At 31.5% G+C, this 22,976-nt stretch overlaps 3 protein-coding genes across 3 annotated transcripts; 2 read left to right on the top strand and 1 right to left on the bottom strand.

The window, feature by feature from the left end:
• Window positions 1-1,243: 1,243 nt before the first annotated feature.
• LOC125824147 (cytochrome P450 736A117-like) lies at window positions 1,244-2,753 on the bottom strand. Its single transcript, XM_049503507.1, is given in 2 exon segments — window positions 1,244-2,254; window positions 2,256-2,753. Coding segments are annotated over 2 exon segments (1,509 nt in total).
• An 11,293-nt stretch (window positions 2,754-14,046) lies between these two features.
• LOC125824149 (cytochrome P450 71A6-like) lies at window positions 14,047-15,859 on the top strand. Its single transcript, XM_049503512.1, has one exon. It carries the CDS (start codon window positions 14,093-14,095, stop codon window positions 15,593-15,595), a length of 1,503 nt encoding a protein of 500 aa, XP_049359469.1. The 5' UTR covers window positions 14,047-14,092; the 3' UTR covers window positions 15,596-15,859.
• Window positions 15,860-16,273: 414 nt separating this feature from the next.
• LOC125824048 (cytochrome P450 71A2-like) lies at window positions 16,274-17,684 on the top strand. The gene is made up of 4 exons (XM_049503399.1): window positions 16,274-16,307; window positions 16,549-16,640; window positions 16,808-17,332; window positions 17,634-17,684. Exons 1-4 carry the CDS (start codon window positions 16,274-16,276, stop codon window positions 17,682-17,684), a joined length of 702 nt encoding a protein of 233 aa, XP_049359356.1.
• The last annotated feature ends 5,292 nt before the right edge of the window (window positions 17,685-22,976 follow it).

Genomic DNA, 22,976 nt, shown 5'->3' with positions numbered 1-22,976 from the left:
TTAGAAGTAGCAAAGAAGAAAAATCTACATGTATATATACTAGGGCTTTGTTGTATCCTGAAGATATATATCAAGACTTTATTATTTCCGAAAGGGAATTCTTCTTCATATATGTTTCATATTTATTTTTCCAACACTTTTTAGAGCTTGGCAGTCTGTTTTGGTTGCTCTATTATTTATATCATTTTAAAAAAGAGGAAGCTGTTGTATAACAGCCTATGAAATAAAATAATAAACATCGCTATATCTGTAAGAATTAAATATAATATTTATTTGATTCAATAATCATGACTTACGACTTTCTTTACTTTGTGGTAATCCACCTTTCTTATACCCTAATAAAATTATATATATTTATTCTGATTTAAGGACCTATGGCTACTTTAATATCACGTTGAAATATATATGTTATTATATCAACAAAATATTTAAACGATTAGGGATAACATACTTTATTTACGACATTGAATTAACAAAATATATATGACACAAATCTTCACACATTGGTTTTATCACTAAATCATATTGTAATTAAATAATATCATTTTAACTTAATATAGGACTCAACTATGATAAATTAGTAGGATTTCATATAAACACCGAAGGATTTTTCAAAAAAAAAAATCTTCAGACTATTGAATTATTAAAATTTCAAGAATTAAGTTTGTAAATACTAGTTCAAGTCACCAAAAGAGCAAAAATATGGGAAGGGGTAAAAAAGATAAAATAGAATTATGATCCTACCACTTGTATCAAGTCCGCCATGAGTTAATTACTTTTTAAAGTAGTACTACTAGATTTATCCTACCACTTGCATCAAGTCTGCGCCATGAGTTTATTGCTTTTAAAGTAATATTGCTAGATTATTCTTTCAACTCGGCAGAATTTTTATTTATTTTTAATTTGGTGTTTAGTATCTCTATTGTTGCCTAACTAAATTCGAATTTACATCTAAAAATTCCACACTCGAGGGCAAAACGCTAATAAAAACGACTCTGTAACCAGGGGGATTCAAACCTATTAGGAATGAAAGAATACTTCCACTTCAACATAATACTATATTTTTATTGGTAACTTTGGGATGAGTTGAGTACAACGCAAAGAGCGATAAAGAGAGGACCCTCCTAGGTATTCAGGACCGAGATTTCCTTAAAAGACAACTTTTTATTGCTATAGGGATGACTGTTAGATATAACTATAATAATACTAGCTAGGAACGAACATTAAAGAAAATATACAAAATTCAAATGCGTGGGGTTGCAACAGCTAAGAGAGGGGACTTTCGTCTGACAGTTATTCCAAGAGCTTCATCCACATCCAAGTCTTCCGCTTTTGCTCCATTTGGTAACGAGAATTCAAAATGAAACAACATTCTTGCCAATGCCAATTCATTCACAACCTTAGCAAATGTAATTCCAGGACAACCTCTTCTACCCGCACCAAATGGAATTAACTCGAAATTTAACCCTTTGTAATCTACACAAGTATCCAAAAACCTTTCTGGTTGAAACTCCTCTGGATTTTCCCATATGGTTGGATCCCTGGAGATAGCCCAAGGACAAACAAAGACTTGAGTTCCAGCAGCCACGTCATAGCCATTTACTTTGGTGTCCTTTATTGCTTCTCGGGGAAGCAATGGCACCGGAGAGTGAAGACGTAGACTCTCTTTCATCACTGCAATTAAATAAGGCATGTTCTCCAAGTCTTCCTCTGTCACGTCCGACTTCCCTTGAGTTACTTGCCTCACCTCATCTCTTAATTTCCGCAACGTGTTTGGATTTCTGATGAGTTCATTCATTGTCCATTCTAAAAGAGTGGAGGTTGTATCTGTTCCTGCAGCAAACATATCCATGATAATAGCTTTAATCGAATCCATTTCAATGTTAAAACCGGACTTGTTTTCTTTTTGAACTTGAAGCAATATATCCACAAAGTCTGCTGATCCTTCCTCTTTCTCATCTATATTGATGATATTCTCCTTGTGTTCCTCAATTACACCTTCCAAAAATGCACTAAACTCCTCAGCTACTTTGTCCACTTTCGCATTTAAACCGTTGAAATGATTCACCCACGCAAGCCATGGCATGTAATCGGCGATGTTAAAAACACCCAATAATTCAACAAGCTCTATTACCAATGACTTGAATTTTTTCCCTTCTTCGCCGTCACAATACTTCCTTCCTAATGCCACCCTGCAAAGCACGTCATTCATCATGGTCACAAACAACTCCGTCAAATCGACAACTTGTGAATTTGTCAATTGAATGGTTAATCTTTCGGAGAAGAAGAGAAGTCTCTTCTTCCCTGATTTTGCTAAATGATTGGACTCTTTTGTTGTTCAAAAGATGAAGCATACAAACACTTCGGGCGTTCCTCCAGTACTCACCGTATGGAGTGAAGGCAACGTCTTTTGGGCCGAAAAAAAGCTTTCTGGGAATAATGGAGTTGGGCTTGTTAGCAAAACCCAGGTCCTGGATTTTCATGATCTGGGAAGCTGATTCTGCTGAGGAAGCGATTAATACTTGGACGCTGCCGAACTGAAGCATCATCATTGGGCCAAATTCGTTTGTTAGTTTTTGGAGAGAGCGGTGTGGCTGTAGGCCTAATTGATGAAAGTTTCCGATGAATGGAAGTTTTGGAGGAGATGGAGGAAGATTTTTCTTGGATTTTTTGGATGAAAGACGAACAAGAAATGATAGCAGACCACATGAAAATAAAAATAAGAAAGAAAAAACTGCAAATGAAGAAATCATTTTCTTTTACGATCGAAGAAAATGATTTAGTATGCATATACTGGATGAATGGAGTTGTCCTCCTTATATAGAAGAGATGAAAGGGCAAAAAAATACAAAATAATAATTAAGCATATGAATTGTGATGCACCCTATGAAGGACAAAGAAGGTGGAGACTGTTTTGAAAAAGTAAAGTGCTCATATCATCAACTATGAGTATTTAAAATTCAAAGTTGTTAGTATTAAATATAAACATATGTTTTTAACAGACTAATAGAAGAGATGCCGTTTAAACATTGTTACTAAAATTTGCTTGGTTCCATTATTTTATATGTAGAAAATCTGGAGTAAATCCTCTCGGGCCGGCCATGGACACTTTTGCTCCTATTTTGAATCATCTAACACTTCACTAATATTTTGTGAGATATAAGTATTTTCACTTCATAATATCCACAAGTTAGGCCTTAATCCTTTAAAAGAACTTGCGCCCCCATTCGACATGAACTCAATTGCTATGGTCTGACAGAGGCTAACTTAGATAAAATAGCGTTGTAGCTAGATTCAAACCCAGGTCTTGTGGGTGGTTCTTCTAGCTTGTACCAGCAGCACAATGACAAATCTATACTCTTTATGGGTGCACGGGTAATTATATTCTAATTTATGTCAGTTTCTCAAGATAGATATACACCTATACACGTGATTTTTTTCAAAGTTAACGGGTGCACGTGCACCCCACCTTATAAGGTGGTTCCGCCTCTGGCTATGGACATAAAATTATATTTTCACATCATAATATCTCACAAGTTATACTTCACGTAAATCATGCCCTTAAAAGAACTTATGCCCTGCTAGGCTGCTACACATAAGCTCTAATACTGCTAAGGGCAAAGATCGCAATCAGTCTATTTGAAAGACAAAAATTAAAGATCAGCTCATTTGAAGGAAAAAATCTTAAGAAGTTTCATAGATGTTGCATTTGCGTCACCTCTATTTATAAAATAAAGTTAATTTTCAGCCTCCACCTATAATTAATATAATATATCTGCAGTCAATTTCGGAAACTTTAATTAGATTTGAATAGAAAGACTTGCGAAGAAAATCAACTTATAAGACTATATAAACCAGTTCCATGCTTAATTTCTAGACACAAGTCACAACTGAAAGGAACAAACCAATTATTGAACCACTTCACAATTTTTATACGTGTAATTCGATCTCTATTTATTTATCATTCCGGTTAAAATCTCCTATTCATCATGCTAATTAATCGATCTATACTTATCTAATTAGCAGTTTATAGTAATTAGTAACAACACAGTAATTTTTTTTTATCTGCATCGATATTTATATTAAACTAATAGATGTTTAATATGTATTTATATAAATAAAACTTCTTTCTCTTGACCATCATGATTAGAGAACATATATTCATGATAATTTTATCTCTCGCACAAACTAATTAAGGTTGTGTCTTATGCAAGCTTTCATATGGTAGATTATCATTCTTTAAGTCAGAAAAAAGAGGTTATCGTGCTTGCTTTAATACTTGTCTTGTAGGCAGTAGCATAATCAAAATTTTCACTAATAAGGAGATTTGAGATATGAAAAAATAAATACATGAAAAAAAATCAAATGAACATATCTAAGATATATTTTTTTAAAACCACCAAAGGTATAAGCAAAAATACAGAGTTGATGCGTTTGAGTTTTTGTTCAAACCACCTTGAGAAATAAGAAATAATTTTTGCTAGGTATAGATAGTATAGTTTATCATCAAAAAGAGATTTCAATAAAATTCATTGATTTTACCTAGCTCCGATCCGCCCCAACTTACAAGTTAATTAAAAGCAAAATTGTTTCGGTATAGCCGTAAACCTAAAAATGTGCATGTGAATGGTAACCGCTGAACATGATGTTAATAGTACAACAAAGCTAGTGCATGTTTTTATTTATTTATTTTGGTTATTCAATCTATGTGCCATAAAACTGACGATAAACAAATTAAATGAAGTCTGCATTTACAAAGAAAAATGCATGCATATAGATGTGGCCATCTAAATAAACAAATACGTACAATTTGACAGAACTGATTATATATGTAGGCCACCTAAACAATTGATGCATAAGTGAGTCAAGTCATGACCCATCATTAAATAAAAATATTTTTTGTTTTTTTATAACTAGGAAGTCTGCCTTGGTGGCGGCACTTTTTTAGTTAATATATAAACAATTGATGCATAAGTGAGTCAAGTCATGACCCATCATTAAATAAAAATATTTTTTGTTTTTTTATAACTAGGAAGTCTGCCTTGGTGGCGGCACTTTTTTAGTTAATATATATAAGTATTATATTTGATCCAAAGTAGACTCCCTCGGTCTCAATTTTCTTTAATATATACTCTACTTTGTTTCAAATTATACTCCCTCATCAGACCGGTCAATTCATGGCTACATATTTGGAGTACGAGAGTTAAAACACTTAATTTTAGGGGAAAATAATTATAAACATATACTTCGATCCTTATATTCATATCCCACTAAATAATTTGTAATATCTCACAACGAGAAAGAACTAGAAAGCAGTTTAAAATCTGGAAATAGTTATTTTTGGAAAGTATAAGGAAATCTGGAAAATTGTAAGTAAGTTAAAGTTGAGTTTTTGGTCAACTTCAGACGACCATAACTACTAGCTCAAGATGAGTTAAGTGTAGTTCCAGATATGGTTGGGAAGCTCTTGGAATGATCTTTCCAACTCCGCCAAGTTTGCGCGATTCCGAGTTCGTATGAGCAAGTTATGTCCTTTGGAAGTTGGGCTGTTGGATTAAGGAAATGTCCAATCCGGAAATATAAAGGGTATTTTAGTCTTTTCATTGCCCTATTATTTTAATCCGATTTTAGGAGTTTAATATGGGTCAATTCAAAACTCAGTCAGTTTTAAAACTTGGGATTTCATGCTAGGGCTAAGGAGAAAGGAGAAGAGAAAAGAAGAAGGAGAAAAGAGCAAATTCATCAAGATCGATCAAGGAACTTGGTGTTTTGCCAAGGATTTGCTTTTATCAGGTATGTGAGGCTCTCAAAACGTTGGGATCATTCTCCCACATGCCAAGCATATTTATTTCAGTTTGGATTCGTCCTAAAAGCATTTGAATATTGATGATCTTAATACCTATTCTTGAGTTCATATATTATTCTTGAATTTGACTAAGTTGGGAAGTTTCTGAGTTCGCTACGTCGCATTATAGGGTCGTTTTGAGTTAGTTTTTTAGGTACATTGTTGGGTATCTGTATCTAAAAGTTATTTAAGAAAAAGAATCGAGTTTGGGTGGATTGGGGAAGAAAAGCGAAGAAGGAATTTCGACGGGCGAAATCTGAACATAGGAGCGCGTCACGCAACCTGTTCCCAGAATTGAAATTTCAGCTTCGCATCGTAGAGCTGACACGAGGTGTTCTGCCTCAAAAGACGTTTTCAGAACCAAAATTAAATTATGTCTCCGCGTCGCGGACCCACCTTCAAATATTGATTTTTGGTCTTTTATCATGTTTAACTATCTAGAATCATTCATAAACATCATGAGATCTTTCCAGTCATAAATCTTAATCCTTGAATCCATAATTCAATTCAAGGATCAGTTAAGAGTCAAGTTAAGAGCAGTTAAGGTCAAAGTCAAGAGAAGTCAGGAGTCAAGTTAAGATAAGTTCTTAAAGTTTACAAAAGTCTTTCACAAATGTTTTAACTTTGTTTTAAGACTTAAGTTTGAGTTCAGTAAAGAGTAAAATTGAAGTTCTTTTCTTCAAAGAAGTATATGAGGACTATGTATTCCCAAAGAGATTTAAAAATGTTTTTCACATTTTAAATAAGAGCGGAAACTGAGATTTCCAAAGAGCCTTCGGGATTGCTTTCAGAAAAGAGTAATAACTTTCTAAATGAAGCAAGCAGGGAATCTGAGATTTCCAAGATAACCTTTGAGCTAAGTTTTTTAGCACTAATCTCAAACACAGAAGAAGTATGTTTTTAAAACATAAAGAGCTAATATATTTTGGGAGTAGTATTGAGGACCGATATGGGGGAGAGTTCAGACAACTCATAGCCCCCATAAACCATGTAGCCACCATGGGTAGAAAAGGGTCATACTTTTTAGATGAACCCTTTTCACAATAGACTAGTGGATCCACTTAGTAGTTCAAGTCTTATACCTTTGGCCGGGTATAGGATGCGCTAGCAGCGTGAGGTAGATCGATGTATCATCACTATAACTTTTATGTGATGGTTGTCGGTTAGAGAAACTCCTACAAAAGTTATTGTATTTTTATATACATCGATTTATTGTATTTTTACATACATCTCAGAGTTATATGTTCTTTGCATACACAAAGAGTTGACAACTTGTTTTTAAACAACTTTTCTTTATATTGCATTTGTTTTAAATTGCTTTATATTGAAATAAGTTCAGTTATGTTGAGTTGAGTTGAGCCAGGTAAGTTCTTCAGTTTCTTTCAGATTCCTTTCAAGCCTATGTTGATTTAGCAATCCAACTCGCATACTCATATATTCAATGTACTGATGTCAGTTGGCCTGCATTGTCTTATGATGCAGACACATGTAACTAGGATCGACATTCCAACGCTCCGTTGATCCAGTGAGCAGTTCAATGTCAGTCGGTGAGCCTCCTTGCATTCCGGAGGATCTATTTTCATTGCTTTCTAGTTTCGTCCATTAGGATGTTGTGGGGTTTGTTCTAACATCCATCTCAGTTGTTTTAGATGCTTCATAGACAGACAATAACTTAGTTATTTCAGTTGTCTTTACGTTTCATTTCTTATGTTAAAGACTTGAGTTTGCCTAAATGGCCAGTTGAATGTTTCTTTATAACATTCTAGTTTTTTCATAAATATTTATGTGATGAGTTAAGTCTTCCGCTGATTTAGTAATTCAGGCCAAGGGTTCGCTTGGGGCCAGGAATGGTCTTCGAGTGCCAGTCCCGCCCAGGGTGTAAGCTCGGGGCATGACATAATTACACTATATATCTCCTAACTAATTTTGCTTAACTGATACTAAATCAGTATCATATACTATATTGATATCATTAAGACTGATAATTTCTCTTAATTGATACTAAATCAATATATATATATATATATACTATATACTCTTATAGTATCATTGACTAATGAGTAATATCTAAACAATATATATATATATATATACACTTTTACATATATGATATTTCGAAGGTGGATTTACAAATCTATATTTAACTATTTTAAAGAAAATATAACACTATTATATATATGATCTTGAAATGGGAGCATGAGTTCACGTAAACCCGGTGACTCCCTGCGTACGCCCCTGTATGCCAAGTCAATAGTGGACAACTTGAACAGATGAGATAGTATTATAGTAGTGCACAACTTCTTTCATATACAAAGATTAGAAAATGTCACTTAAGTTTGAATTGATACAACTAAAATCCATAAAGAAAATCATGAAATTTTAACTTTTATCGGTTTTTTTTTTTTTGGAAAAATTACGCGTATAAGCAAACATATACTGGTTAATTATTTAACATAGTTATAGTTTGCCTTAATTACAATTTGCGGCCTACTTTTAGCTATAATTACGCGGTACAACTTTTTAGTTTTGTATAATTCACACGTTTGTATAATTCAGAATTTGTATAATATAATTTGTATAATTCAGAATTTGTGTAATATAATTTGTATAACTGTTTACACTTTTGATGTTTGTAATTGTATAAATTCGTTATTTCGAGTTTATACAAAAATAGCTGAATTATATAAATGTACCCGCGAATTCTACAAATCCATTAATTATACAAACGATGTAGCTTAAACTGTAACTACCCCCCGTAAATATGCAAACTATAGCTATGGAGCATAATAAAGTTTATTATAATGGCCGTTATACCCCATTTTAACCAGGTCAAAATAGTATACAACATTTTGGAGATTTCTAAAGTTAACTAACTTATGAAGTCGCCACCTAATTAAATACGGTGAATTAGGCACCTAAATTGATTAAAGTCATTGTCTAAAGTTAACTTCATTTTAAGGTCTTATTACACATGAGATTCTAGGTACGGGTTCAATTAATCTAAAGGGAAGGGGTTAGGCATCCTTTAAGATCCATTAAAATGGTTTACCGGCCGAACTTAAATTATTTAATTAGACTAAGCGTAAGAAAATAGGAATTAAAAAAGACTCAAAGAAATTAGCTAGAAAACATTTGTTTAATTACATTTTGCAAACTTAAACGAACTCTATGGATTTGAAATAAATGACAGAAGAAAAAAAAAAAACAAAAAAAGAGGAAATGACCATTAGCATAAAAACAAACTTTACTAGCCTCCAAAGTCTATGACTTAAAAATGGAATACACAATCTGATTTGTACTAACAGATATTTGGTATATTTTAAAAAATATTTGAAAACAAAAGTTGATTCCCTTTTAAAATCTTTTGGAAGTGGAAAGCTATGGTTACATAGAATAATATATTGATAACTAAATTATGAATAGCATAGGTGATTATGTCTAACATGCTCATTTCTTCTACGTTAGTTATCTATGGAAAAAAACAAAACCAAACATATTCAAATCACACAAGTTAAACATGTAAAGGAAAAAAAAACATATAAAAATGAATAATGCCAAAATATAAACTATAGAAGACAGTCCCAAGTAAATTTGCTTGGTTTGCTATTTGGACGGTATGAAATATCATAGATTCCATGTGCGGGTATGATGATATCGAGTCGTGAGACTCGAATTTGCTAGAGTCCCGAGTGAAGACTCTATTTTTGCTCCGGAAATGTTCATGCAAATAAAACGAGAATGAAGAGATTAGTAAAACAATTCGACTTTAAATAAATTAGATATAAGATCAAGTAAAACTAACTATATCAAAGATACTATTCAAGAACAAGAAATATACAAGCATCTAAACATGACACTCAATTAGCATTGATGATTTCTTCCAACTAACAATGGCTATATCATAAAAAGAAACTATTTTTAGTACAAGCTAAATCTCAAATATATTAGATTTTAACTTTAAACGAAATATCATTTCTATTAAGCATGAACAATGGAATACGATGCATGAGTCTTGGCGGAATTTTATGACATTCTCTTAAAAATGACAACTTATACACAAGCTTATGTTAACCAAATATACACCGAAGGTCTAAAATAGTATTCTCACAAAGATGAAACAGAGCTAAAATGATATCAAAAGACGTGATCTATAACTAAGAAAAATAATAAAAATCCTTTTAAAACAAGCTTCTGTTTAGGAAATAAAATAAAATAAACTACCAATTCCTTATTATTATAAAGTCACGAGATAAATATTAAAAACAACAACAACAACTAAATTCATGTAAATATGTAATCCTAAAACCAACAACATTGTTATTATGACTAAAGCCAGCAGAGATAATTTGTTATATACATAACCTTCTCCAAATAAGCAACACGTTTAATACAGTAATGAAGAAGCAAAGAGAGCAGACATTTTTAACACGGTAATGAAGAAACAGAGAGAATGGAAAGGTGAATATCACCTGTTGCGGGACAGTGAACCTAGGTCGTCGGCTGTGAATCTACTCTCTCGTTTGAATAAATTCAGACTTCAAACTAAAGAGTTTTAAAGAAAAGTAAACAGAAAATGCAAGCGTTCCAGGGATGATGATAGTTGAATGTTATGTATGAGTTCGACCTTGTATGGTGATGTTCTTGTCTGTATCTCCGTCCTTTCATTGAAGATATGAGGTAGTATTTGTAGGAGATCAAACTAGGATTTTGGGCGGGATTTTTGAGTTGAGAAAGATGTATTTTTGAAATTTGAACGTTGTCCCTTGGATGGACATGGCCTTCACGTGATATTTTCAGATTTATGTTCGAAATAGTGAGCCTTTTTCTGAAGTCGTATCTGCTATTTATTGGACTTATACACATCTTGTGATATGTAGAAAACTTGCATGAAAATGGTGAAGAAATTCTGCCATGGTTATACAAAAAAATGTATTTATGCTAAAAATAGGAAAGAGGAACGTAGTTATCGTTGTTGCTTAGAGCTGCTACCAAACTAGGGTTTGCAAGTTGGAAGAAAAATAATCTGAAGGGCTTTTGGGCTTGGGCCTTATTTGGCCTACTTTGGACAGATCCTTTGGGCCAAGAATTGGGTATAAATCTGATGGCCTCTTCCCTCTTTTAATTAATTCTTTTGGACTTCTAGTTTAGTAACTACTATAATATACATTATATAAAAGATTTAGAAAGTAAGAAACTTGAAATAAAGTAACGACTATCGATTTTAAAGAAGACGCCAATAAAGTAATAATAGTAATATCGATAATAAAATATATAATTTTAAAATAGTGGAAATGATAATAAAAAGATGATAATCATAAAAATAATAAAAGTTAGAGTAATATAGATAATTACGACAACGATAGTGATAAATGAAAAATAATAGTAAATTATAAAATATTCAACTTATTAGTAATTTAGAAGTTCAACGAAATAAATTAGAAGAAAGGAGGGACAAAATTTGGTGTCAACAATGGCTATTTGTGAAAATATCTCCTTTTTTTTCCACATGGTGTTCGAAGTCTGTATTGAAACTCCAACTAAATCCGAATTACGTACTGCAAGACCGATTCGATGATGATGATGACACTCTCAACAAGATTTTCTTTATATTAGGGCTTGAGTCCGAAGCTTCTAGTTAAAAGTGAAACAACCCACCAATGCACCACAATCATGTTGGTAACCTATTATCAGTTCAAACTACTAACATAAATAGTAGAAAATAATAAAGGAAGCAGGACTAGAGTGGATGCCCGACGGGACTGGGTGTCTTTGAGATTGAATAACTAGAATGAATCATAATCTAGAAATTAGTCCAAAATGTACAGTAAATTTGACGAAATTGAGTAAAATGTGAACCCATTTCTTGTACGAAGGATAAGAAATTATACCCCGTGATACATGTGTGACCAAGGATATTAAAGAAAAAAACATGCAAAAAGAGTCAAATTTCCAATCAGAAACTATTAATTAGACCAAAGGGACGATCACACGAAAGAGCAAAGTCGACATACTGGAATGGAAAATCATAAAATATTGCTTAGAAGTCCACATCGGTAGAAGGATGAAAAATTGGTTTCCTTATATAGATTTGGACAAACTTCCCTTCATGAAATAACTTTTGAGGTTAAGTTAGGTCCAGATATCATATCTTTAAATGGTATTAGAGCCAAATCCATCCCAAAAAAGTGTTAAAGAAGTCCCACATTTATAAAAAAATAAAAAAATTGATCTCATTATATGGGTTTGGACAAACCTCCACACAATTAATCAAGCTAGTATTAGTCATTTTTAGTGGAACTTCAAATAAGTCGACTTTCAGAAAATCAAATCGCCAATTCTGAAAGTTGAATTAAGTGATGTGACAACTATCCGTTTCGTCTATTATTTTCCTATTACTCCCTCGGTACTTAATTAGTTATTTATTTTTAAATTGACACACCTATTAAGAAATAATTATTGATATAATGAGTTTATCATTTTACCCCTATTAATTATGAAGTAGATGAATTAAAAACTTAAAATTTTCAACAAGTTCTAACTTTTTAAAAGTAATTAATTGAGGGTATAATATGTAAAAATATTTTGTCCTTTCTTGATTTGTCAAAATGAACAAGTAATTAAGGACAACTAAAAAGAAAAAATGAACAAGTAATGAGGAACAGAAGGAGCATAAAATAGGCAACAGGTAAATGTTTTTTTTTTAGCAACTTTCACATATAACAAACACAAAAATCATATTTGTATGTTATAGCTATAGTTTGCATAATTGTGTTCCATAGCAAACATAAATATGTATATTTCGCTATACATATACAAAAGAAAGCAGTTGTATATAATCTGTTTCTGTTTCGATATACATATACAAAAGATCAATTGTATAATTTGTGTTTGTATAAAGAGAGAAAGGCAAAAGAGAACTGGGCAGGAGAATATTTGTACTGTATAATTATAAGTGTATAGGACGAAGATATATGTATTTGCATGTGTATATATACAATTTTCTCTCGCTTTATACAAACAGAAACACAATTTATACATTTCTGTTTGTATAAGCGAGAGAGGCGAGGGAGAGACTGACGAGCGAGATCTGTGAGAGGGGAACGAAAATATATGTATATATACAGTTTTCTCTCGTTTTATACAAACACAAACGCATTTTATACATTTGCATTTGTATAAAAAGCGAGAGGTGAGGGAGAGAACGAGAGTGGCGAGCGAGATTCACCAGGAGAGAGGCGAAATAGCAACAGTTTGCTATGGATTACAATTAAATCAAACTATATTTATAACATTTAATTTGAATTAATAATTTACTATTATATACAATTTTCTCTTTTTTTTTTACAATATGTTGTTATAATAATAAAAGAATATCTCAATAAATGACACCAATATAAAGAAATTTGATTGTACGTATCTTCCTTTATAGTGTTGAAATTATATTATGCTCAAATATTAATAGTTTAATAGGACAGGTGTATTCCATTTTGCACACAAAAGAAATAAGTAGTTTTTAACATTGTAAATTCATATATTATCGCTTAGAAATAATTATTTTTAGGTACTTTAAAATTTAAACCTACAACAACAATAACAATAATATATTCATAAAATAAAAAAAATAAAATATATTCAATATAATCTTACAAATAATATTTTAAATAAGGTCAAGTGTACACAAACTTTATCAAAACAGATCTTAAATAAAATATCTCAAAAAATAGGAATGGAGGTAGAAATAATAACAAAACAAAGTAAAATGGAGAGCAACACAGCAAAAATTAATAATTTCGTTGTCTCAATTTATGTAAGCATTATTTGATTCGCCAAAAAAATTAAGAAAAAAAAACTTTTGAAATTTATGGTATAAAATAAATATTTAAACATTTGTATAGTCATAAATAATTTCACCAAGTGTAATAAGTAAAATTTCAAAATTAAATAATTTTCAATTATAAATATTATTTTAGATACTAAAAAAGAAAGTTTGCAGTATTACGTTGTTTCATTAATCGCTTATACATTGAAAGAAAATAACGTCTACTAATAAGCTTCTTAAAGTTAGTAAATTTCTTCAATGATGTTACCTCTCTCCATTGACTTTCAAAGTTTTCCCTTCTTCTAATAAAATAATAAAATAATAGTAGTTGGGTTTAATGCACATCTATCTATAAAAGGAGAACAACTTCCAGTTGTTTCAACAGTATTTCTTCTATTTTATAAAAACTAATTGAAATAGAAAAGAAAATGATTTCCTTATTTGCAGTTTTTCCATTCTTAATTTTCTTGGCATTTATTGTGTTATCATTTTTTCAGCTTTCATCCAAAAAATGCAAGAAAAATCTTCCTCCATCTCCTCCAAAACTTCCTTTCATCGGAAACTTTCACCAATTGGGGCAACAACCACACCGCTCTCTCCAAAAATTAACGAATGAATATGGCCCAATGATGATGCTTCAGTTCGGCAGCGTCCCTGTATTAATCGCTTCCTCAGCCGAAGCAGCTTCCCAGATCATGAAGACTCAGGATCTGGGTTTTGCTAACAAGCCCAAATCCATTATTCCCAGCAAGCTTTTTTTCGGTCCAAAAGACGTGGCCTTCACTCCATATGGTGATTACTGGAGGAACGCCCGAAGTGTTTGTATGCTTCAGCTTTTGAACAACAAAAGAGTCCAATCCTTTAGCAAAATTAGGGAAGAAGAGACTTCTCTTCTTCTCCGAAAGATTAACCACTCAATTGACAATTCACAAGTTGTTGATTTGACGGATCTGTTTGTGAGCATGACGAATGACGTGCTTTGCAGGGTGGCATTAGGAAGGAAGTATTGTGACGGCGAAGAAGGGAAAAAATTCAAATCATTGGTAATAGAGCTTGTTGAGTTGTTGGGGGTTTTTAACATCGCCGATTACATGCCTTGGCTTGCGTGGGTGAATCGTTTCAACGGTTTAAATGCCAAAGTGGACAAAGTAGCTGAGGAGTTTAGTGCATTTTTGGAAGGTGTAATTGAGGAACACAAGGAGAAGATCAAAATAGATGAGAAAGAGGAAGGATCAGCAGACTTTGTGGATATATTGCTTCAAGTTCAGAAAGAAAACAAGTCGGGTTTTAAAGTTGAGATGGATTCGATTAAAGCTATTATCATGGATATGTTTTCTGCAGGAACAGATACAACCTCCACTCTTTTAGAATGGACAATGAATGAACTCATCAGAAATCCAAACACGTTGCGGAAATTAAGAGACGAGGTGAGACAAGTAACTCAAGGGAAGTCGGACGTGACAGAGGACGACTTGGAGCACATGCCTTATTTAATTGCAGTGATGAAAGAGAGTCTACGTCTTCATTCTCCGGTGCCTTTGCTTCCTCGGGAAGCAATAAAGGACACCAAAGTATTGGGCTACGACGTGGCTGCTGGAACTCAAGTCTTTGTTTGTCCTTGGGCTATCTCTAGGGACCCGACCATATGGGAAAATCCAGAGGAGTTTCAACCAGAAAGGTTTTTGGATAGTTGTGTAGATTACAAAGGGTTAAATTTTGAGTTAATTCCATTTGGTGCGGGTAGAAGAGGTTGTCCTGGAATCACATTCGCTAAGGTTGAGAATGAATTGGCATTGGCAAGAATGTTGTTTCATTTTGAATTCTCGTTACCAAATGGAGCAAAAGCGGAAGACTTGGATGTGGATGAAGCTCTAGGAATTACAGTGAGACGAAAGTTCCCTCTCTTAGTCGTTGCAACTCCACGCATTTGATTTCTTATGTTTTATGTAGCAATGCCTTTGGAAGTTGTCTTTCATCTTGAGATTTTAGCATGATACTACTGCAAGGTGGGCTGCCTCCAACATACACCAGGCAAATAATGTTTCTTTTTTTTTTTGTCTTTTCAAAATTGTTAAATATATTTCCCAAGTATCTTTGTTCATTAGATTAATGTATCAATATATTTGATAAATATGAATCAGTATTAACGAACGAGGTGAGACCTTATTTTGAGCTTATCTATTTCTCCAGTTGGCCACACTTCCAGAGTTGTTTTTAATTTAAAGAGATCTTCGTTTGTACTAGAGTCCTGTCAAGTTGAAGGGAAAATAAACTAACAAAATTACATTTACTATACTTCTTCCCCTGTTTCAGTTTATTACTTTTCTTTTAGTCCGTTTAAAAAAAAGTTGTCTTTTTCTGTCTTTAATATTTCTTTGGTTTCAATTTTTCCACGTGCATGTTTAGATAACAAGATCAAAAGATATTTTAATGTATTCTACATATCCTACCGAACAAACAGATTGGATTCTATTTATTGTGATCATCATCATGTAGTTCTTTACCGATTACTCAAAATCCAAGAAAACATTGTCTCCTTCTCCATAGAATTGAAACTTCCAATGAAACAACTTTCCATGACAGAGTAGTAGTTTATTTATAAAAGTAACATGGAGATATTCAATTTATCAATGCGACATCTTAGTATATTCCGATATCTTATTTATGGACTATGATTTGCTTATTTGGCAAGATTGTATAAGAATTGAGGAATTTTGATAAATTCACAACTTGTGGATTTTCATGTTTATGAGAAAAAAATACTACTTTAGAAAAATTCAAATTCCATATCCAAACAAAATATCAACTTCGGATCAATCATTGATTTCAAATCATGTCTAAACGGGGCCTAAAAATAGATTTGTGTTTTTTGTGTCCCCTTTAGTTAGTGTGGTTGAAGCTTCTTTGAATAAGTGCTCATACTCATCAATAACTGGGTTTCCTCTTCAAAGGGATTCATTGAAAGCTATCCTCTTGGTAACATCAGCTTCTTTCACAATATTTATTCCCTCCTTGGCGTGTTTTGTTAGTATAATTTTGAACATAAACATATTGTTTCAGTTAAAAAATTAGTGACTAATTAGAATATCACTCCATTATTCCTCCACATACACCAGCATAACAATCTTAGTTTGTTTGCGTAGAATATATTTGCTACTGGTACGGATACAACATATACAACTCTACAGTGGATAATGGCAGAGCTTTTGAGACATCCAAGAGCCATGGAAACATTACTGAATGAAGTGCGAGGATTAGCCCAAGGTAAATCAGAGATAACAGAGGATGACTTAGGAAATATGCACTATCTTAAGTCAGTAATCAAAGAGACACTTAGGCTTCATCCACTGCTAGATCCTCGAGAATCAACAGAAGACATAAAATTACTTGGCTATCAAATACCTGCTAAAACTCAAGTCATTATCAATGCTTGGGCAATCGGAAGAGATCCTTTATCATGGGAAAATTCAGAGGATTACCGACCAGAGAGGTTCTTAAATAGTAATATTAATTTCAAAGGATTAAACTTTGAGTTGATTCCATTTGGAGCAGGCAGAAGGGGCTGCCCAGGAACTGCTTTTGCTGTTGTGGTAATTGAGGTAGCATTACCAGAAGGATTAAAACCGGAGGATTTGGATATGACGGAAGGCAGTGGCATCACTGTTAAAATAAGTCATTAGTGATTAGTGAATGAATTGGTTAGTTACAGTAATTAGTTGGTTAATTACATGAGTCTGTTAGAGGTTGTTAGGATGCCATGTGCAATGGCATGTGCAGTGATGGAGTTACTTGATCACATTCTAGATGCTTCTAATATTAGTCTATAAATACATTCTTTCAGTGTGATGTAGCACAATTTTTCTCAAGATGAATAAAATCTTCTCCCTTTTCTTCTGTTCATAATTCTTCTGTTTGTTCATTTCTGTTTAGAAGAGTTCTTGAGCTCTAAAATCGACAATCACTATTCATAGGAAATCACCTCTGCTAGCAGTGGCCACTCCATGCTCTACTTATTATTAGTAGTTTTTCTTCTCTCCATTTTTACCTATTTTTACCCCCTCTTATGCGTTTCCACTCTTTTTTTGTCCTTTTAAAAGTGATTTTAACCTTTATGCTTCTATATTACTAGTTTCACGGCACGTGCGTTGCATATATAGTATACAATGTTGTTAAATAGAATTAATATTTTTAGTAAATATTTATAATTGAAAGATCATAGGACCAATGTTTTTAAATGATTAATACATATTATCATAGTGTTACTTGTATTTTGAGATCATATTGACCAGATATCATTGAAACATTTCAAAATACATTCAGAATTTAAATATGGTGAGAAAGTGACCTTTTTTTAGTAGTATTATTTTTACTTCACTCTATTTTGTAAACAAATCTAACCAACAATTTTAAAAAAAATAATATCAATAGCCTTTCTTCTTGATTTTATGAACAAAAATGATTGACACCATTTAAGTACAATTATTCTCTTAAAAATGCATACTTGAAATTTAGTATGTGCATGCACTAATAAGGGAACTAATAAGGATTACAATAAATATTTCAATATTTTATCTTTATACGTAATCTATTTTTTACAAATTTTTATTACTCAATTAATATTCAAGTAAGACTATCATAGAGAGGTAATTTTACAAAAAAAAAAAAAGGTACTTTGTTGTTATAACAAATGATGGTTATATAGAGGCTTGAGTGTATGTCAAATATTTAGCCTGACCAACACTTTGTTATATATATACATTTTAGTAGCATAATTTAATTTTAATATATGAACATCACATTTGGTGAAAAATATTTCATTTCATTAAGTTTCTACATTATCTTTGTAGAATTGTAGTCTTCTCATTTGTTTTGCCGCATACATATCATATAGTTATTGTCTAATGAAAGTATGTAGTATCTTATAGAAGTTGTATCGTGATATAAAATATTTACCTTTTTCAATAATAAAAATTAATTGATGAATAAAATTTAAAGTGTTATTTATAGAATCCTTAATTTGATTTAAGAATATTTTATGACCAATCACTATTTCTATCTATTTTTATATAGCTATCAAGGAGTGTATCCTATGACATAACATTTTCTAAAATTAAAATGAGCAAATAATAGAAAATTCATATTTAAAAAATTGTATACTCAATACAAATATAAAAAAAGAAAAAATATATAGAACATTACATAGCCAATGAAGAAGGAAGACGAAAATATATGTCCATGCTATATTCACAATAGTGTTTCATTTGATTGAAATATCTTCCCACCAACTCGTTACTTTCTTAATTCCTTTTTACTTACATATCTATTAAAAAATAATTATTATCATGATAATATTATCATATTATAAGTAAAAGTGAAAATATATTTTTGAAATAGTGGATATAACATCAAAAACTAATAATTCAATGGACTATGTTGATGCCCGTTGTTATAGTAAAATTAGAAAGAAACTCCTTCGTTTGAGGGTGAAAGAATAAAAAATGAAAAAATAAAGAAGAAATATCTTACCCAAATCATGTGACTTTTTTAACATTTGTTTATTATTATTGTATTTCTCACAACTTTTTGTTACTATTAACTCATGAAAATTGTAAGAAAAAATATGAGTGTGAATTAATGAATGATTTGCTACAATTTGTTCATGGACTCTTTCTTATGTGGTACCTCGAATTTCGTTGAATTTTTAACTTAATCAACTGTTCCAAATAAATCTTGAGATTTTTTAAGAAGAAGAAGAGTAGAAAACTTAAAAAAAATCGTAGTTTAAAAGTGAGAAGAAACCCTCTATAGATAGCTAACAAATAGTAGTATGAATAGGTGCTAATTGTGCCTTATCAGAAAAGTTACAACCATTCGAAAAAGACACAACTCATCGAAAAAGGCACAACTCTTTGGAAAAGTCACAACTCTTTGGAAAAATCACAACCCTTCGAAAAAGTCACAACTCATCGAAAAAGTAACAACACATTGAAAAAGTCACTACCCTTTGAAAAAATCACAACCCTTTAATGTGAAAAGGTATTTACTTTTAATATTATTAAATTAAGAAATAAAATAAACTGAGTATTTTTAATTGGGGGTATTATAGTAATTCAACATTCAAGTTTGAGAGTTTACGCTTTTAAGGTAGTATAGATGCATATTACTTACTTATCTTAGTTATGTCATGGAATGAGAGAAGACTCAAAATTATCCCTCATCTTTGGGTTAAGAATCAAAGTCATCCTTTAGTTTTCATATGAAGCACTAATTGTCCCTCATGTTTTCAATATTGGTGCACTTTTGGTCCTCTCCTAAACTTTTGCCTATGTTTAAAACGAATTTTAGATATTTGTGTGCCTTAAATTATTTCATCAAGGGTATAAGGAAAATTCTATATTTAAATGGTTTCTAATTATGAAAATGTGACCTTTTATTGAACAAACTACAAAGTATTATGTTAACAATTTCTGTAATGATTGCCATATTAAGCGAATATTTGCTAATATTAAAATTGATAAAATCATACCTAAAATTATACAATTAAAAAAAGTTTAAAAAATAAATTTTAAATAAAAGTATATATAAAAGTACTTTAAATTTTAAGCCTCTAGTTAAAAATTCTCTTTAGGTCTCAAAATATATTGAGCCGCTGGTAATTATACCAAACAAAATTTGTGGTTAAAGTTTGAGTGGGTTATCTGTTGTGTCGTGAAATGATGAAAATAATATAATAGTGGTCACTCGTCTCCTTTAGTTTCAGCTTGGTATGTAGACTAAAAAAAATGTCTTATGTGACACAATATATATAATATGCTACGTAGGACATGCATGTTAATTTGTTTTACTTTATTCAAATTTTAATATCTATTTGTGCACAATCAAAATTGAATGATATAAATATCAGTTACTAACATTGTTAAAGTGCACATATAGATTTATCTCCTCAATTCTACTTCGTGTGCTTTTCTTCATTTTCTTCTTTCGTTGATTTTTTACTGATTTCTTTCTCAGTATTATTTGCTTGTAGGCTAACACTAATTAGTTGGTGATTTTTGTACGTAAATCCACATTAGTTTTCCTCAAATGCTCATCCAAGTTGTAAATATAGTTTAATATTATATTCTACAAAGCAAGCAAGTTGAATGTTTACAAATGGGCCATGTTATTTTAAGACTCATTAAACTCATTTTTAAAGTATTTTACCAACTTAGGTAACGAAAGTCTCATTTTCCACCGAAGTCAATGAGCGAAGACAAGTAATCTACATAATATATGGGTGAACTTTGCTTTAAAAAGCAAACTCCTATCTCAATTTTGAGCAATCATCAAATTGCCCCTTTTATCTTATACATTGTCTATTTTAAGCGACACAACAAGCATATTAAAATATGGTCTATCAAGTTATTAATTTCTTGCATCAAATTCTACTATTTTAACTCTATCATTTTAATAAAAACATTATCAAACTTATCATTGATAGAATTATGTTAACAATTTTTGTAATGATTGCCACAGTAAAAGAATGTTTGTTAATATTGAAATTGACTTACTTAAAATTAAACAATTAAAAAAATGTTAGAAAATAAATTTTAAATAAATATATAAAATTACTTTAAATTTTAAGCCTCTAATAAAAATTTCGGTCTCAAAATATATTGAGCCACCTGTGACCCTACTAAACAAAATTTGTGGTTAAAGTTCGTTTGGGTTATCTTTTGTGTCGTGCAATAATGCAAATAATGTAATTGCGGTTGACCCTACATAATATGCATGTAAGATGCTAGTAGGATGTACATATTAATTTGTTTAATTTTATACAAATGCTAAGTAGGATGTACATATTAATTTATAAATACTTTAAATTTTAAGCCTCTAATAAAAATTTCAGCCTCAAAATATATTGAGCCGCCTGTGACCCTACCAAACAAAATTTGTGGTTAAAGTTCGCTTGGGTTATCTTTTGTGTCGTGCAATAATGCAAATAATGTAATTGCGGTTGACCCTACATAATATGCATGTAAGATGCTAGTAGGATGTACATATTAATTTGTTTAATTTTATACAAATGCTAAGTAGGATGTACATATTAATTTATAAATACTTTAAATTTTAAGCCTCTAATAAAAATTTCAGCCTCAAAATATATTGAGCCGCCTGTGACCCTACCAAACAAAATTTGTGGTTAAAGTTCGCTTGGGTTATCTTTTGTGTCGTGCAATAATGCAAATAATGTAATTGCGGTTGACCCTACATAATATGCATGTAAGATGCTAAGTAGGATGTACATATTAATTTGTTTAATTTTATACAAATTTTAGTGTTTATTATACACACTTAAAATTAGATGACATAAATATCTATTGAGACCAAATTAAAATACACGTATACTTGTTTTACTCGAAAATGTAAATAAAAGAAAAATGACTAAGTTTCGAAAAATCGATCAAACTTATGATTTAAGCGAAATCGAATTTCCAGAAGAACAGAGTCGCCACTTAATTTTTTAGTAAAAATCAAGAAAAACTCAAGGTTTTCAAAAGACCTAAACAGATAAGATCAATTGAAAATAACAAGGGTCGAAGTTCAATGTACATTCCGAGAAGATGTTAGCCCTCGAAATGCCCGCTAACTTGCGGTTGACCGGCGATTTAATTAAAATGACTTTTCAACTAACTTTTAAAATTTTTATCATGTAAAAAGAACTCATTCATTTTTTATTTATTTATTTATTTTTATTTTTTAAGGGGAACAATTAAAGGAAATTATTCTAAAGGGAATAATTCAAATTGCAAGATAAATAAAATAAAGCTAAATATAAAATAAAATAAATATTTTTATTTGAATATGAAAAAGAAATGGCCATCTTTGGGAAATTAATTAAGTTAAACCAAAGATCAAATAAATGTTAGTCAAATAATAACAAATAAATAAGAGCAAAGAAAGGAATATTGAATTTGGGCCTTTCCCAAATCTGTTGAACCTGTCCTATTCTAAAAATTCCCAACATGATTTTGGGCCCTTTTTGGCCTATCTTTGTTACGAAATCTATCCATTTCTGTCCCCTTTGGACTGCTGTAGCGCTTGAGCTTTTTAGCTCATTTTCGCCCCTGTATCACAGTGTATATGCAGTGTATATTTTCTGCAAATTGCCTCGTTTTAGCTTCCCTTTCGTTCGGATGAATGATGAGGCTGACTCAATAGAGAAGTGTTGGGTTTTAACCAACTCCGAAGAATGCACCGGATAAATGCATGGATATAGAGAGAGATTCATGCAAGAAAAAAAAGAAAGGGATAATGGATACAGAGAGAGAT

Source organism: Solanum verrucosum, unplaced genomic scaffold (assembly GCF_900185275.1).
Source record: "Solanum verrucosum unplaced genomic scaffold, falcon-dt-bn FXZP01000088.1, whole genome shotgun sequence".
Lineage (NCBI taxonomy): Eukaryota > Viridiplantae > Streptophyta > Magnoliopsida > Solanales > Solanaceae > Solanum > Solanum verrucosum.
The sequence above is the reverse complement of the archived record's forward strand: the minus strand, read 5'-3'. Positions and strand labels throughout refer to the sequence as shown.